The sequence below is a fragment of the Cervus elaphus genome, chromosome 32 (assembly GCF_910594005.1).
Source record: "Cervus elaphus chromosome 32, mCerEla1.1, whole genome shotgun sequence".
NCBI classification, from domain to species: Eukaryota; Metazoa; Chordata; class Mammalia; order Artiodactyla; family Cervidae; genus Cervus; species Cervus elaphus.
Window position 1 is genome coordinate 34,188,814 of NC_057846.1, and position 19,085 is coordinate 34,207,898.

The 19,085-nt window shown below is 36.2% G+C and overlaps 1 protein-coding gene across 1 annotated transcript in view; it reads right to left on the reverse strand.

Annotated features, from left to right (window-relative positions):
* Positions 1-9,530: 9,530 nt before the first annotated feature.
* TEX15 (testis expressed 15, meiosis and synapsis associated) overlaps positions 9,531-19,085 on the reverse strand; it is a 73,032-nt gene continuing 63,477 nt past the window's right edge. The window contains exons 8-10 of the mRNA XM_043893851.1: positions 18,658-18,716; positions 15,433-16,643; positions 9,531-11,689 (exon numbers count right to left, since the gene is read on the reverse strand). Of these exons, the coding sequence (XP_043749786.1) occupies positions 11,652-11,689; positions 15,433-16,643; positions 18,658-18,716 (1,308 nt within the window). The 3' untranslated portion in view covers positions 9,531-11,651. The remainder of the gene's footprint in view (positions 11,690-15,432; positions 16,644-18,657; positions 18,717-19,085) is intronic.

Below are 19,085 nucleotides of genomic sequence, written 5' to 3' on the forward strand. Positions count from 1 at the left end.
ACTAGGCAACAGCTACCGAAAGCTGCTGTCCCCGGGGCTTGCCTGGAGAAGAGGAAAGTAATCATACAGATTTGTTTTTAGGACGGTGGCAGAGGACAAATGTGTGAAAGACTTAAGGTCTGTTTGGTAAGCTATAAATACTCCTAGCATCAGAGGTCAGTCATATGGTGGGAAATATGGCTGGAAAGCTCCTGTTCTCAAGTGCCTTGTAAATAGCAGCAAAGCAGTTGAAGGACAGAACGTGAAAAGAGGGCAAAACAGTACTGAACAAACGGGATACCTGCATGACTCAGGAGATTTGTGGTCTCCGAGGAGGTTCGTCTATAAAGGTTGAAAGGAGATTGAATTTCAGCTAAACCTGGCAAGCTCAGAATGAAAATGAGATTAAAAATGGTATTTTTGGAGTTCCTAGAGAAGATGGGTTGAGAACAAAAAATATACCTTGAGGAGAAATGGAAAGGACAGGTTGTGTTTAGGGAGGGAGGTCCTTGACATACAAGTAAATGGGTTTGAAATTAATGTGAGAGAATGCTCTTAAAGATGGGAGTAGAGAGCTGAGTTTGTGAGGATGATGCTTCAGAAATGAGTAAAAAAGAAAACTCATAATTTGTTGAAGCCACGTTTGGGGATTTTGTTACTGACGTCTAAACACAAGCCTGACTGATACATTCAGATACTACTGATTTTTAGCATTGACTAAATAGATAGATGAAAAATTATGATTTTTTTCCATATTTTTTGGGCATCTATACTATGTATGTGAATTGAGTGTTCACTGGCTTTTTCAAATCCTTATTGTGGACTTCTAGGCTGTTTGACATACTTGTTTCAATATTTCATGCAGTGTGTTACTTGGATTTTATGTTTGTAAGAGTCTTGCCATTCATAATAAGAGTATTTATTATGCTAGGCGGTATTCTAACTTCTTAGATTGTCACCTCATTTAGTTGTGTCACTACAATCTTATGAAGTAGGTGCTATCATTATAGTTTCAATTAATTAAATGAGGGTACTGAGGTAGAGAAAATAAGTGAGGGGCCTGAGCCCAAACATTTGGAGCTGGGAAATGAAACCGGGTAGCCAGAGCCATGGTGTTATGCTCTGCCACCAGTCCCATCAATAACTTTTAAGGAAATTTAAAATGTCTCCTCTGCCTCAAGATTACATGGGTATCTTATTATGTATTTTATATACATGTATAAATGACATACAGGGTTTACTCTAAATTTTCTACTAAAATTTCCTTACAATAATTTTTTGGGGGCAACTTGAATTGTGGTAAAATATATTTACCATTTTAACCCTTTTTAAGCAGATAATTCAATAGCATTAGGAATACTCACAGTGTTGAGCAACCCTCACGACAATCATTTCAAGGCTTTTTCATCATCCCAAACAGAATCTCTGTACCGATTAAACAATAATCTACTATTTCCCCTAACACATACATACTTTTCTATATTACTTATCATAAATATCAGAAGAGCCCTTACCCTGACAAGCGCTTCTTGGCATTTATTTTGATACTTAAAAAAATAATTTATTTTAATTGGAGGCTAATTACTTTACAATATTGTAGTGGTTTTTGCCATACATTGACATGAATCAGCCATGGGTGTACATGTGTCCCCCATCCTGAACCCCCCTCCCAGCTCCCTCCCCACCCCATCCCTCAGGGTCATCCCAGTGCACCAGCCCTGAGCACTCTGTCTCATGCATCGAGTCTGGACTGGTGATCTGTTTCACATATGATAATACACATGTTTCAATGCTATTCTCTCAAATCATCCCACCCTTGCCTTCTCCCACAGAGTCCAAAAGTCTGTTTTTTACATCTGTATCTCTTTTGCTGTCTTGCATATAGGGTCATCATTCCATCTTTCTAAATTTCATATATATGCATTAATATACTGTATTGGTGTTTTTCTTTCTGACTTACTTCACTCTGTAAAATAGGCTCCACTTTCATCCACCTCATTAGAACTAATTCAAATGCATTCTTTTCAATAGCTGAGTAATATTCCATTGTGTATATGTATCTCAGCTTTCTTATCCATTCATCTACAGATAGGCATCTAGGTTGCTTCCATGTGCTGGCTATTGTAAACAGTGCTGCGATGAGCATTGGGGTACACGTGTATCTTCCAATTCTTGTTTCCTCGGTGTGTATGCCCAGGAGTCGGATTGCTGGGTTGTATGCAATTCTATTTTCAGTTTTTTAAGGAATCTTCACACTGTTCTCCATAGTGGCTGGACTAGTTTGCATTCCCACCAACAGTGTAAGAGGGTTCCCTTTTCTCCATACCCTCTCCAGCATTTATTGCTTGTAGACTTTTGGAGAGCAGCCATTCTGACTGGCGTGAGATGGTACCTTATTGTGGTTTTGATTTGCATTTCTCTGATAATGAGTGATGTTTAACATCTTTTCATGTGTTTATTAGCCATCTGTATGTCTTCTTTGGAGAAATGTCTGTTCAGTTATTTGCCCTATTTTTTGATTGTGTCGCTTATTTTTCTGGAATTGAGCTGCATGAGCTGCTTGTATATTTTTGAGATTAACTCTTTGTCAGTTACTTCATTTGCTATTATTTTCTACCATTCTGAAGTCTGTCTTTTCACCTTGCTTATAGTTTCCTTCATTGTGCAAAAGCTTTTACGTTTAATTAGGTCCCATTTGTTTATTTTTGCTTTTATTTCCATTACTCTGGGAGGTGGTTCATAGAAGATCCTGCAGTGATTTATATCAGAGTGTTTTGCCTATGTTCTCCTCTAGGAGTTTTAGAGTTTCTGGTCTTACATTTAGATCTTTAATCCATTTTGAGTTTATTTTTGTATATGGTGTTAGAAAGTGTTCTAGTTTCATTTTTTCACAAGTGGTTGACCAGTTTTCCCAGCACCACTTGTTAGAGAGATTGTCTTTTCTCCATTGTATATTCTTGCCTCCTTTGTCAAAGATAAGGTTTCCATAGGTGCGTGGATTTATCTTTGGGCTTTCTATTTTGTTCCATTGGTCTATCGTTCTGTCTTTGTGCCAGTAACATACTGTCTTAATGACTGTAGCTTTGTGGCATATTCTGAAGTCAGGCAGGTTGATTCCTCAAGTTCCATTCTTCTTTCTCAAGATTACTTTGGCTATTTGAAGTTGTTTTTGTATTTCTATACAAATTGTGAAATTATTTGTTCTAGTTCTCTGAAAAATACCATTGGTAGCTTGATAGGGATTGCATTGAATCTATAGATTGCTTTGGGTAGTATACTCATTTTCACTATATTGATTCTTCTGATCCATGAACACAGTATATTTCTCCATCTATTTGTGTCATCTTTCTTTCATCAGTGTTTTATAGTTTTCTATACATAGGTCTTTTGTTTCTTTAGGTATATTTATTCCTAAGTATTTTATTCTTTTGGTTGCAATGGTGAATGGAATTGTTTCCTTAATTTCTTTGTGGCTTCTCATTGTTAGTGTATAGGAATGCAAGAGATTTCTGAAATCCCTTGCATTCTGAAATCCCCTGCATTCCTATTCTGATACTTTAAAAAAAATTTTACTGCCTTTGGCCACTTGACAGGTGGGATCTTAGTTCCCCGACTAGGGTCCACAGAGTCAACCACTAGACCACCAGGGAAGTCCTGTTTGGATACCCCTGAATTATCTGGATTATTGGTTGAATTTTTTTTTTTTTTTATTGATTGAATTCTAATTTTATTTTTCCATATAAGATTCCATTTTCTCACAGCTTAACACCTCTGAAATTGAGTCCCACCCTACAACCAATGACATCTTTGATTCAATCAAATCCCTTAGAATGAGGGTTTATGGCCCAAGGGCTGTGGTTCCACTTACATTAGTTTGGTCTCTCCCCACTCTTCATTTCAGTGTGGTTATAGGAGTCATTTAATGGCTAATTTGTTTCTGCTTGCATATAGTTTTACTCCCATTCTTGTTGACTTAATTTTCTTTTTGGTCCGTAGAGCATTACAGGAACTTCTCAAAGTAAAGTTTATACTAAAAGGTGAATTCAGAAAACTTTTTCTTGTACCCCTTTCACTCTCTTCTCCTTTAGTCTTTGTAATAATCAACTTCACTGTTTTCCATTTTTACTGTGTTCTTTTATGCAAAAATATGCATGTATCTCCTCTTATGCAACAGGTAATACATTTTATGTATTCTTTTGTGTCAAAAATATTAAATATTTCACAGAAAACACTCCTTAATGGTTCCTATGGATTGTTCATTTTCTGTTTACAAATTCATGGTCTTCCATTAGTGTGTGTAACAGTTTCCCCAATCAATGTCTTGTTTGGGCATTTCGATGATTTCCAAGATTTTCCAATTACAAGTAATACATTTATATTTTTACATTAGTGGAGAGTTATCATCAGGGCAAATCCCTGGAAGTAGGCTTACTGGGTCAGAGATTAAAGGCATATGTAGTTTCATTAGATATTGAAGACTGTCTTTAGATGTTGTACCTGTTTATACATTCCCACAGGCAGTATGAAGAGGGCCTGTTCCCCCACAGCTTCTCCAACAGAGAACATAGTCCAGCTTTGAATCAGAACCAATATGACAGGTGAGAGATGGTATCTCAGTGTATTTTTAATTCACGTTTCTGCTTTTTTCATTTTTTTCTAAAACTAGATTACTATGACTGTATTATTCATTCACTAATAATTCCCCAGGTCTGGAGCAAGGATATATCACCCCTTAATTTCAAGTGCTCTCCTTCCAGTATCTGAAATCAGGGTTTAGTTAACAGCCAAGGAATACATTTGTTGGAATTCCAGATGGGTATCAAAATATAAATTGACTTGTATGTATTGCTATTAAAAGGTCTCTACATTATATTAAATGGTGAAAAAGAGACTGCCCAAATAGCACGGTCTCATTCCGTGCTATATATGACATACAAATATGCCACAGAGAAAATGACTAGAAGGATATTTCTCTAAACAGGAATAGGTGCTATTTCTTGGGAGAGATGCAGAGGTTTTGTCAGATTTTTATTCTCTACTGTATTGGAATTCTCTACTGTATTGGTGAAATTTTTACAATGAGTACAAAATCATTTTATAACTATGAAATAACTTAAATTTTAAATTTTGAAAAAAAAAATCTCAGTAAGATCCAGAAAAGAACCCATTTGTGACTAAGAATAATGGCTGTGGGTAGGTAAAGAATAGAGTACAACACACAGGTGTTCTCACCTGACCTCTCAAGGAAATGAAGATGCCAAAATCCAGTGAGTAATTAGGAAACATCCTGCTACATTTATAAAAGCTAAAATGGACTGGCAAGGTAGGAAGTAAATGTCAAAACTAAATGGTTACTATTAACTTAAAAATAATAAAATTGTTGTTTAAAAATTAGACTTAAAAAAATAAATAAAAATTAGGCTTGAGGTTCACTTTGAAAATTAAGATCTGAAGGCTAAGAGTTACTGGAAACTGGAAACCAGAAAGACCTCAAGAGTGATCAAACAGCAACATGGATACAAATAACCAAAAAATGATAACCAAAGGGGAGGACAGTAACATGTGATTCTGTGTGCAACTGTGAGCACCATACAGCAAGATACTGTGGCTAAGAATTAAAAACAGGAAATACATTAAGTACAGGCAGAAGTGAAATATTTCACTTAATGTATCGCTTGAGATTCTGACAGCTGTTTCTGGGGAGATACATAAAACAAAACATGGAGAACATTTGAGAGGAGTATCCAGCAATAATCTATGAATCAACAGACATTGAGATTAAATCACCTGAAACTGCTCCATGTTTTTGCACATAAGCCCATTGATCATAACGCTGAAATGCTAGAATGACAAAAGTGCCTCTGAGCCTATTTGTATATATTGTCATTTTTTCTATGGCTTTACTCAGTCTACTGTCACAGGTCAATAAGGTGAAAAATCTCCCATAATAATCCTATTTGTCCATTTCTGGATTTCTAAAATTTTGCAATTTTTTTTTCCAATTTTGAACTACACTTTGATATTGTGTATTCTGTATATTTACATATTATGTATTCATAGTAATATTAACTTTATAAATTATTGCTCTGGAATTTTTCCTTAATGTAACTTTATTAGTATTATCATAAGTTTTCTTTTCTGCAAGGCAACTGGTCAATCTCTGTCCAATATTCAAGTATAAGGTTCATCTCTCCATTTATGTTTTTTACAAGCAGCAATGCTATAATAAAGAATATATCTGACCTTTGTCTCTGGTTACTGGAACCCACTTCAGTATTCTTACCTGGAAAATTCTATGGACAGAGGAACCTGGCAGGCTACAGTCTGTGGGGTCACAAAAGTCAGACCAGACTTAGCAACTACACCGCCACCTGGCACAGAGTGGCCAAAATCCTTCATATTTGGAGTGAGGGGAGTATCTGTTACACTGATGAGGTGACTCAGGATGGGGGCTGGTCACCAGGAAGATCAACCCCATGTCAGGCCAGCCAACTGTGGGCCAGCCTGACCTTAGGGAAGGGCATAGGCCTGGGGACTGAACTCATCTGTGTGACCAAGGATATAATTACACATGTTCATGTAATTAAATTCCAACAAAATATCCGGTCACTCAATCTCTGTGAAGCTTCCAAGTTGGTGAACACATTGATGTGCTGGGAGGGTTTGATCCAAAAGAAACACTCATGATGAAGTATCATTAACAGATTGCTTTTACTTTGTCGTTTGATGGATACCAGTAGAGGTTGTAAGAAAAAATTTTTTCATTATTGTAGGTTCCTGGGTCAAGAACCTAGAAAGCCAGGCAATAAAATTAGTCTTTAGTCTGTCTTAATATTTTGCCCTGAAAAATTCCACCAAAAATTGGTGGAAGACCACAAAAGTAACCTAGCTGACTCAGCAGGTTCTGTGTTCATTTTCAATAGATGACATATCTGAAACATTTTTATGACTGACCTGTAAGAAAGGATAAGAGGGTGGGTGTATCTTTAAGAAACTGTCACAGACGTGAACGATCTTGGGTTAGATTTGAAAACAAGGAGGGAGGGATGGAAAGTAGAGAGTCTGCCTTTCACCAAAGCTTACTGGAGGATAATCTTCAGGATAACATTTGAAGAGACAAAGTGGAAACACAGCCAGTTTTGAGGAAATTGTTTTCATTAATATTCAGATGCAGTTGTAAACACCTTGGTTGGGAATCAGTGGATTAGGAGTTATTAGTTACTTGATTTAGCATAACTCTCAATATGAGAAATAATTCACTTCTCAATGTAACTAAAATGATCTTTGCCAAGGGACTAGATTTGTATGCACATAGAGCAATTGTTTCTTAATCAAGTGTGAAAAATCTCAAGTTACTGTATTGTTCTTTGCACACTGGGTATTCAAAATTTTCAAGGGATTATATGTATCAGGTTAACAAGCTGATGACTGGAATTAGAAAGCAAGTAACATTGAGATAGGTCTTATATTCTTTTCAAACCAACAATACTGAAGACTATTAACTGATGTTCACAAAGATGACTTGAGGGGCAAAACATCTTGAAGGGCCTTCTGCATGAATGCATTTATAAAATAAGGGAATAACATTTGCCTTTATGGGGCTGATATAAAGATTAGTTGATGCATGCACACAAGCAGAATAGCATACTTTAAGCACAAATCAGATGTTCAATAACTGCTGACTGAACACAACCTTCAAATAACCAAACATGCTCAACTGACTATACCAGGTCAAAAAATAGATTCTCACATTTAAGAAAAAGAAATGAATCTGTCATAGATCTAAATTATTCTTACCTAACCAAGGAAAATAGACTTAAATATAGACTTATAAATTCTACGATAAATGCAGTTTCCTGTGACAAGTAGGAATGCAGTGTGTTTTAAGGGTTCCACAGGGTATTTGAAAAGAGACTTCTTATAAATACCAGAGAGATTCTTTAATGGTTAAAAGATTCAGAAATATAATGCTAACAGTAGAGCAGACAACAGATCTTATACTTCAAGGAATGAGTAAAATTTATATCATCACAAAATTTTCCTATCTTAATCTCTATCTGATGAGTTCTTTTAAATCTTCTTCCCACATTGCATTACTAATCAACACTTTACTTCCCAGTGTCTCTTCATTAGCTCTGCTAAGAATCTGCAGTCACTCCTCTTAGAACTGTGTCCATCAGATCTAATTTAAGGAATGCTTGTCTTGTAAAAATAATTTAATTTTCTTCCTCTACAATGCTTTATTTCAAACTGCATTGATAACTGGGAGTTAATCACGCTACTCAAGCAATATCAATATGCTAAGAACTGAAATTAAACTGTGCCTGTAAAAAAACTTAATAGCTTTAAAATACCACATATACTTGAATGCAAGTCAATTTTTCTCCTAAAATTACTCCCATTGAGAAGAATATGGAGGCTTACTTTATTTTGAAGACTTCAACCATTACTTTAAGGAAGGTCTTTGGGAAGGAAATTAACTTGAAATGACTTCAACCAAAAGCAATTTTAGATATGTACCCAGGTTTAATAAGCATGTATGTCAAAGAATTTAGAAGTGAGGATGATACGCTTTGGAAAGCTCTGTCATAGGGCTCCAAACGGATCTGATGATGTCAAATGTGCATAAAAAGTAAAAGTAAAAGTGAAGTTGCTCAGTCGTTTCCGACTCTTTGTGACCCCATGGATTGTAGCCCACCAGGCTCCTCTGTCCATGGGATTTTCCAGGCAAGAATACTGGAGTGGGTTGCCATCTCCTCCTCCAGGAGATCTTCCCGACCCAGAGATTGAATCCGGGTCTCCCACATTGTAGGCAGGCGCTTTAGTGTCTGAGCCACCAAGGAAGTCCCAAATATGCATAAGACGACTCTGAATACATCTGCTTATGAGTTAATGCATTTTAATATCACACACAATTGACATTTAAACATACACATGTCTAAAAGTTTATATATTTAAGTTTACCAAAAAACTTTTTTGAGGAATTCTCTCATCAGAGAAATGAAAGTACAGCCTTACATTTGGCTGGATTCAGAATTCGAGTTTTAGAAGCACTTTTACACTAGGTGTATTAACAGAAGGTACCGTGACAGAATTAAAATATATGAATATGAAGTTAATTTGATTACCTCATCAAAGAGGCCCCCCTGAACATCTCAGCTCATGCATCATCCAGTCATGCTCTACTGCAATACTTTATTTTGTAGGTGTCAATTCTCCCAATGTGAAATAAATTACTTACCTATTTATTGGTACTTGGCTGTCTTGACTGGCGTGAGAATGGCATGAGGGCAGGGACCTGGGCTGGTCCTGTGAACTTTGGGCAGGAAGTTTGTCAGAGTCGGGAAAGGGAAGGAGGAGGTGAAGGCAGAAGCAGCTGGAGTAGAAGAATGCCCAACAGCTTACTTAATCTACTTCGGTCAGCAATCTGTGGGCTCTTTTTCTTGCAACGAGCATATGTACAAACCAAAGATCATCCATATATTTCCATATTAGTCAAGAAACACAAAAGGTTAAAAAAAAAAAAACCATGAAACTAGAAGGACTAGAAGGAATTCAGTTTATTCATATAATTCTTCAAGTTCCAAGACAATAATATTTATAGACAAGCAGTTTTTTGTTAATAATGCTTGCTCAAATTTTAATTTGTTTTTAGAGCCATAACACAAACTTGAGGGGAAAAAATGCTCCATTTTTTCATGTTCTGTTTCAAAGTGCAGGTTTTAAAATGTAACTCAATATTTATAAGGTTTTTTTAATTACCCTTTTTGCAAGAAATTAAAACTCACAAAATAAAAATATCACAAAGCCAGTATTCAACAAAATCTGCGAGTTGTTTAAAGAAAGCATCTTTAATCAGAATACTGAATTTTTGATTAACCTAACAGAAAAAATTTTAATAATAAATCTGCAACATCTTTCTCTAACCAAACATTAAGCAAATAACTTTCCCAAATAATTATCTGGGCAAAACATTTATGTTATTTTTGTACTGCTTTAATTCTAGAGTATTTTTCTAATTCTTGTTTCAGTTGCAGTTCTTTGCTTGACTTTCCCCTTTTAAAATCTATTTGTTAAAGAAGAACCCTAAAATACTCTGAATTCCATCTTATTTGGTTAATGTGACTAATAAGACTTACCCTGGAAGATCTTAGTGTTTTTCTAAATTGAAAAATTAGCTACTCTACAATAAATTTGACTGAATCAAACTCTCTTTGGATACCTATGCTAGACAACATAAAAAGTCAGCTAACATAAAAAGGTTGAGGGAAAAAAAAAGTTGCAAAAATACTTTAGCTTTGCTAGTTATTTAGATTTAGCCAATGCAAATCTCTTTATCACATTTTAGGGCCCACTAGACTTGGGAAGGGGCTTCCCTGTTGGCTCAGATCATAAAGAATCTGCCTACATTGTGGGAGACCTGGGTTTGATCCCTGGGTGGGGAAGAGCCCCTGGAGAATTGAATTGCTACCCACTGCAAGTATTCTTGCCTGGTGAATTCCAGAGAGTAGCCTGGTAGGATGCAACTGGGCGACTAACACTTTGACCTTCAGACTCGGGAAAGTATATCCAGTTGTGAGGGATCTTTCCGATTTGGATCTTACAGAAACAGGGAATGGTTGTTGGTGGGCAGAGCACTTGCTGAACACACTAAGCCCTGTTGTTTAACGATGATTATTACTCAGATACTTTTTACTTTGGTGGAATGTTGAAAAGGAAAAAAAAAATCTTTGATCACACCATTAAAAAACTTGTATTTGTGTTGCATTATTTAACTACTGAAATATAACTCAACTAATGCCACAAGCTAAAGACATTATTCCCATTATTTGCTATAAAATCACTAGAAGAGCCATTTCAATTGTAAAATACAAATAAAAAAGAATCTGGTAGAAAGGGCTCCTCTGGAAAAAGGTGTTAATGTGCTTTAAATTTCAATATCATGATCTAAAACTGCTTCAAACATAGAAATTTTTAAAGTCTCTACTCAAGGACAAACATTGAAAATGTGCAAAACTAGTTCTCTGTTAAAATACATTTTGCCAGTTAAAATTAGAAAATATTGAAATTAAAGGTATTTGTCATATTAGACACAGACTGGTAAATTATATAAAGTTTCAAAAATTATAAAATTATTAGTCTAATGACCGATCTAAGTAAAAAAAAAAAATCCTTAAGTCGGATGGCACAACACTACCATAAATTTGTATCAAAAAATATCGGAGACAAAAATCTTGTTTTCAAGAATTACTACTATTGTTTACCCTTAATCATATTAAATGTTACATTTACTTTCCTTATTCCATTAGAATAATCCCAAAGAGAATCTTTATATAATTGTAACAACTCCAATAGCAACATTTCAAAAAATAAATTTCACAATATTGTTATTGGTTCTGAAGGCTAGGTGCATACTGAAAATAGCCTAGTACGGAGTTCACAAAAATAAATGCATGGAAATTATTTTGGCATTTTAGATGTCACAAGTTGATTTCCTATTGCACTATATGATATTCTGTTGCATTTAAATGTTTTATCAAAGTTGTAACATTTATAATTTCTTACTAATTGACATATATTTTTAAATGCTAAAAATAAAAAATATATAAGTAAAAAAATACTTGGATAAAACTTGTTAAACCCCCTTTATTTCAGTAGACAAATGACAATTCTCAATGTCCTGGCTGAAAGGGTTCTTGATGGCAAGGATCTGGAAGAAAAAAAGCATGAGGATTTGAGATGAGTTAAGGATGGAGACAGATGGTATGTTTAATAGGAGAGTGGAAAGAATCCAGTTAAGTTAGAGGCAAAGAAACCAGAGTTCGGACTGCACATCTGCCCTTCACTAGCCATGGGATCCTGACAAAATTACAATATTTAATCCTCTCCAAAGAGTAGCTTCCTCATCTGTAAAAGGGCAGTGACATCCCTGTATCTCTCTCATGTATCCTGTGAGAATTAAGTGGAATAAAGGACGTAACTCGTCTCACACACAGGGCTCTCTCAGCTCTCTCTTTGGTTCCATTACGGTGCTATGGACAAGCAGCAAGAGCAACATCAGGGAAGTGGGTCACAGGGCTTCTCACATCCTCAGAAGGATGTGGTTTGTCTTCAATGTGATGCGATCTCTATGGATTATTTTCACTCACAAAAACTAAAAGATGTGCTTGCTGCTGCTAAGTCACTTCAGTCGTGTCCAACTCTGTGCGACCCCATAGACAGCAGCCCACCAGGCTCCTCTGTCCCTGGGACTCTCCAGGCAAGAACACTGGAGTGGGTTGCCATTTCCTTCTCCAATGCGTGAAAGTGAAAAGTGAAAGTGAAGTCGCTTAGTCGTGTCCGACTCTTTGTGACCCCATGGACTGCAGCCTACCAGGCTCCTCCATCCATGGGAGTTTCCAGGCAAGAGTACTGGAGTGGGTGCCATTGCCTTCTCCGAAAGATGTGCTTACTGTCTTCTCATTGTTTTAGAGTTACTCTTTGATATGATAATAAGTGCTTCCCTGGTGGCACAGAGGTAAAGAATCTGCCTGCCAATGAAGGAAAAGCAAGAGACGCAGGTTCGATCTCTGGGTCAGGAAGATCCCTTGGAGTAGAGCATGGCAACCCACTCCAGCATTCTTGCCTGGGAAATCCCATCGACAGAGGAGCCTGGTGGGCTACAGTCCATGGGGTCATGGAGAGTTGGACACGACTGAGTGCATACACAGTTACATATTTATAATAAGTAGGCAATTGTTTCTTTTCCTTTTATTTTCACTACAATAATACAAGTGAAGTGAAAGTTGCTCAGTCGTGTCTGACTCTGAGACCCCATGGACTATATATATAGTCCATGGAGTTCTCTAGGCTAGAATACTGGAGTGGGTAGCCTTTCCCTTCTCCACGAGATCTTCTCAACCCAGGGATCAAACCCAGGTCTCCTGCATTGCAGGCAGATTCTTTACCAACTGAGCCACTAGGGAAGCCCAAGACTACTGGAGTGGGTAGCCTATCCTTTCTCCAGCGGATCTTCCTGACCCAGGAATCAAACTGGGGTCTCCTGCATTGCAGGCGGATTCTTTACAACTGAGCTATAATATAACCAAAGGAAACATGTAACCAAATATAATAAGAATATAACCAAATATAACCAAAAGGAAATCAACCCTGAACATTCATCGGAAGGACTGTTGCTGATGCCCAATACTCTGGCCACCTAATGGGAAGAGCCAACTCACTGGAAAAGACCCCAGTGCTGGGAAAGATTGAGGGCAGGAGAAGAAGGGGATGACAGAGGATGAGATGCTTAGACAGCATCACCTATGCAACGGACAGGAATTTGATCAAACTCCAGAGATAGTGGAGGATAGAGGAATCTGGAAGGCTACAGTCCACGGGGTCACAGAGAGTTGGACATGACTTTAGCAAACGAACAACAAGTCAAAGTGATAACAATTAAAAATTTTGAGAATCAAAGCTGGATTTGATTCCAGAGATAGCTTTTTTAGCATCACAAATAATTATTAAGAACACAAGAAAGTTCAAACTATGAAAACCTTTATGGAGCAATTACATTAAAGATTTCCTATTCTGAAATTTCAAATGTCTTCTTTAATTCATAGGTTTGCCATGTCTACTACACTGTGTTTATCATTAAAGCAGCAACAGCAATGTATCAAACTGAGCAGAAAGGAAAAAGCACAGTCATATACCGCCCCCCCGCCACCACCACCACTGCTTTCTCTCCTCCTTTACAGTCTTTTTTCCAGGCTGTGATTTAGCTGAAAACTTTCCAATCCTGTTTAAACTTACTTGGTGGAGTAGAATGGGAAGGAAAGGATACATAAATAATCACACCACCACATAACACTTTTTGTGTGTGAGAAATGCACACAAAAAGGACCATGGAAATACAAGAGGAACTGTCACATGAGAGAACAGTAAGAAGTTCAATGTGGTTTGAATACAGAGGTGGAAGTGATGGGAAACGAGGCTGTGTGTGCAGGGCTGTGAAGGGCCCTGCATTCCAAGCTAACCTACTTGAGTTTTGTCCTATAGGTTACAGGGCACTGGTGGCAACTCCAATATACAGGTGCTGCTGTGATGAGGTTTCCTAATTGGAAACAGAACTACCCTAACTTGCCCTGTTCAGACAAATGAATGATAATCAATTCAATAAAATTTTCTCCTTTAGTTTGTAAGAGATCCCAGGATTAAGAAAGAATTTTTTTAAAAAACACAATTGAGCAATTTATTTATTTAAATTTTTAGCCACACACCATGGCATGTTGGACCTTACTTTCCTGACCAGGGATCAAACTCATGTCCCCTGCATTGGAAGGCAGAGTCTTAACCATTAGACCACCAGAGAAGTCTTTCAACATGTTTACTGAACTCTCTATTTTAATGAACACAAACCCTTGATGGTTTTAATATATTTTCTTCTTTCTTTTCTATTGCAGTTAATGCCAAGTAGAGGCAAAAAGTCAAATCAAAGCTTCAAAACTAGTTTTTGGCTTAATTTGCAAGTGGTATTTTTCACCTTCTGTATCTGAAGACACACACAACAACTTACAAAACTATGATTTTCCTTGAGAAACAACTTTTCAATTTAAAAAAAAATCTTTTATTTCCCCGTTTAAGACATTAAGAGATGATTAACTTTACATACAGTAATTTTACCTCTGATGGTAGAATACCTGCATGTTAATGGATAATTGTAGTTTTTGCAGAATTATTAATAATTGTTTTCAAATTTTGCTTTAACTGTGATAAATATGCCTTTCATTTTAATTAAAACTATATTCTACAAGCAGAATTGTTTCAGAAAAAATTTTTTCAAGTTCCAGTGGCAATCTACCAAGTTGCTCTACCAACACACTTCAATTAACTTCCATTCACTTAGGCCATGATATTATATTAGAATACTATATTATCTGATTGAAGTTCCCTTTTCTACCTTCTTTTTACTCTATTTTTTCCTCCATTTATCAAAAAATGTATGTTCACAATAGGAAATCTAGGAAATAAAGAACACTCTCCACAAACCCTAAACTTTTTCACTCACAGTGAGATAAGTTAAACTATTAGTGTATTTTATTTCAGTATTTCTAACCATTTATTTACATAAATAAATTTATATGATACAGTTTTGAAAACTGTTACCAGAAACTTTTATAAACCCTTCAATGGTTGCATCATATTTCATTAACTATAATTTACTTAACTATTATTCCTTGAATTTGGATTTTATTGAAGGACAGATTAGTGATATTACTTACTTTTTCCTCTCAGTCTTTGATAACTAGGTTTCTACTGACAACATAATTCAACTGCCTGATATTTAAACAATTCTACAAGCCTTCACAGAAAAATGTTATCTCACCACTTGCTGTAAATTCCACTTACAAAAATGTACAAAGATAAAAGTGAAAACTCTAGAAAGCAAGCATTAAGGCTTGTGAAACTCACCATAAGTCCAAGGAACTTCTAGAAGCGCACCAGAATCAGGAGAGCAAGGATATGCAGTGAATGGTTGATGGGGAGTATACTGTGAAAAAACTGGCTGCTGAAAATTGTAAACAGGCATTCGAGGTGGAAAATAGTCACTCACTGGCACAAAGTCATTTGCTTGTGGTTCCCCAGCAAAGTATTCAAAATATTGAGAGCACAAAAGATGAGAATGGGTATTCTGACTATTACTTGTAGCTGCAGTCAACATCCCAGAAGGAGGTGGCTGTACTTCATAGGATGTTATTCCTTGGTATGTCTGGGTAATGGAACGGTCATTGCTGCTGCTGTAACGATAAACACACCAAGAATAGTAAGGATATGAAGTTTCCAGTGAGTACCCGGAAACAAAGTCATACTCTGGGGTACACGTAGACTGTGGAATTTCATTCAAGTATGTGGCAGCATTCTGAGTTAAGACTTTTGAATTCTGCTGTTCAGACAAAGAGTATTCTACTGTTTGATTCACATTAAGGGTGATGTTCTCAGAGGCTTCGACAGGTATAGTGTTGAAATTCAATGTGTCCTTCATGTATTTTTCTTTTGACTCAGTTTTTGCAGGCCGTGCTTTATTTATTTGCACAACAGGAATTTTGTTCTGGATATGCATGGGTTCTGGAGAACCGGTGCATGTAGAATTAATGGATGAATTTAATATTTCATTATCTTGAAGTTCAAAGTCAGTGTCATTCATTTCTAAATTGGCATGGCTATCACTCACAAAACGGAAAATAGGTTCTGATGCATTCAGCAAAAGAGAAGCATCAGTTCCTGGTTTTATGTCTGAGGGATAGGATTTCTCTGTAGTATCTGAGGGATTTTTAAGAAATTTCCGTGGAGGCATCTCCTGGTCTTTTGAAAATGTGCCATCTACACTTTTTTGGTCAAAAATTGCCAAAGGACTATTTTTCTTCTCACTTTTTGTTTCAGCAGCATTAAAATTTATGTTTCTTTTCTTTGTGCTACTTATGTTCCCTTGTTGTCTGGTGAAATCTTCTGAAGTAGCAAATGAAATATTAGTTAAATCTGTTTCGTCTTCTGAATCTTTCAGGTTCATTAAAGGTAGTGATCTTTGAGTTTCAACTTGTTTTGGAGAGACGTGGCTTCTTTTCAGACTGTCAGATGAATCTGGTCCTATTTCATTTTCACTTTCAGAATGAGATCTCATAGTCCTGTTAAGTGTAATACAGATATACAAACAACTTTAAATATACATTCACAAAATTTCAATATAAAGACATATTTGACAATTTTACTTGGGAGAAGAATTAAGATTTACATTTTTCTCTTTGTATTGGCACTATACAAGAAACATTTCCCCAGGTTTTACCCCCTTGATTTGAATTTAGCTACTTTTTGTGTTGAAAGTGATACATTCCACATTTCAAATATTTTTCCAATACATCTGAAAATATAAGGTGCTGCCAATATTGTAATAAATTATTTTATGCTTTGGAAATTTCCTGATTTTAATTTTTTTGCAGTAGTTTCTAATTCATATACCTCCAGCCTACTTACTGATGCAGAGCTGGTGAAACCACCAGCTGTGACTCCCTGCTCAAAGATTATCTTCTGTTTTCACAAATGACTGAGGTATTTTGTCTGTTTAAGGTCTAGAATAGGAGAAGCAGACCTCCAAAATTTCTTGCCAACTGAACATCATTGGCATGCCTATCTAAATGAGACAGACTCAATGAAGTCTGAAGGAAGCATTCATTATGGAGCATCCAGAACAAGAGAGTTCAAATAGGTCCCCAGGGTAATTATAATTTTTGGTGTCTCAACCAATTCTTTGAATTACAAGCGGAAAAGAACACATTGAAAGATAAAGGTGACCATTCTTGCACAGTCAAGACAAATTCATCTTTGGCCTGGAATTTGTATATCCCACTCATGAAACTAAAAGCCCCTTATTTCACTTAGTCCAGCCTCCTTAAAAGGCACTCGAATGACAACCTGCATTGTCATCCAATATAATATTTTAAAGTTTCCACAAAGTGCAATTTTGATTTTATCACATTTCCAATGATGTTTCAGTAATGTCTCAACCTTACAGATTGACAGTTGCCTGTATGACCTGTCCTTAGTAGTGTAGTGAAAGTCAGTCAGTCGTGTCCGACTCTTTGTGACCCCATGGTTATACAGTCCATGGGATTCTCCAGGCCAGAATACTGGAGTGGGTAGCCTTTCCCTTCTCCCTGCATTAGAAGCACAGGGTCTTTAGCCACTGGACCACCAGGGAAGAGCCTCTGAGAGCCTATTCATCTTTATGCCACTCCATGATTATTCACAGAGTCATCTGTGCCAGGCAGAGGATTCTAGAAATGGAGTAAATAAAAGATTGTATTTAGAGAAGCAAAACCAAACAAGACAGATGACATGCTTATCTTTTTTCATTCCTATTACTCATTTTCCTTCATAGGATGGAAAAAAAATGGTAAAAATGCAGCTTGTCATAAATTGAAAATCTTACAGAGTTGAATGAAACAAGAAATGGTCAACAAGTCCAGTGGTGCTACTTCATGTCAAAATGAGAAAAATATAAATAATGCAGTTGGTTTTTACTAAAAATAACTAATTAAAAAAGAATTTAAAGATCTAGCTGTTTGAAGTCATGTTCTTTTTGTACTGTGGTGTTAATACAATCCTTTCATGCAACAGTAGTATACTTATAATATGTGTATGTTTGACTTAAGTTCTCAGTAATATAACTTGGCAATATGTATCTTTTAAACCAGTCTTGAAATTTGACAGGTCTTGTGAAATTCACAAGTTCAAAAAACTCAACTTGATCACTTGCCCCATTATGATGTTCTTTTTACTAAACCAGTCACAAAGGCCCATTAATTTATTAAATAATGTCTGTCAAATATGACTTTTACTTTTTTATTCTGTAAAACATCACCCTCTTCTAAGCCCTAGCTGACTTGTTACTCTTAACTGTACTGAGACACTCCTTACCCTTTAAATCACTGTAAAAATATCTCTCACGGGACATCCCTTTTGATACATAATGAAATTCAAACTAAGGCACTGAAACACCCTCCCTCTCCCTCGCACACTCTTGTCCCTGAGGTTACATGTAGAACCCCAAAGAGGTAATAAGTAAATGTTTAAGTCTTGCTCCATAATACATGCTCAATTGTATTCAGTTTTTCATCAAACAGGGCTGATGACAATTCCTACCTTGCATGCTTGAATGTTGACTTTTCGCTTTTGATTTCTGTGACTTGTTTCATGCTAACCTATGTTTAAAAAATACAAAAACCTACATTGTTGATGGTTTAAAGTACAATATATTTATTATTTACCTGACATCTGCAATTGCTTGTTCTGTCATCATCTAAAATGCACCATCTGAAATTATCTTCATTAATGATCCTCTCCTTCAAAAATTAGTGAATCTGTTGAACTTCCCATATTTGAAAAATGTTTGGAAAATTTTGTAAAAAAGCAATTAGCAACATTCTCTTTCCCCACATGTCACAACAAGTGAGAGGCCTGCTCTGTGTTTTATATCCTTTTCAGTAAGCCAGTCACCCAGTCCCACGGGACATAATGTCTGTCATGTGTGGATTTTTCTTTCTTATTCTGTAAAATAGTACTTTTTTCCT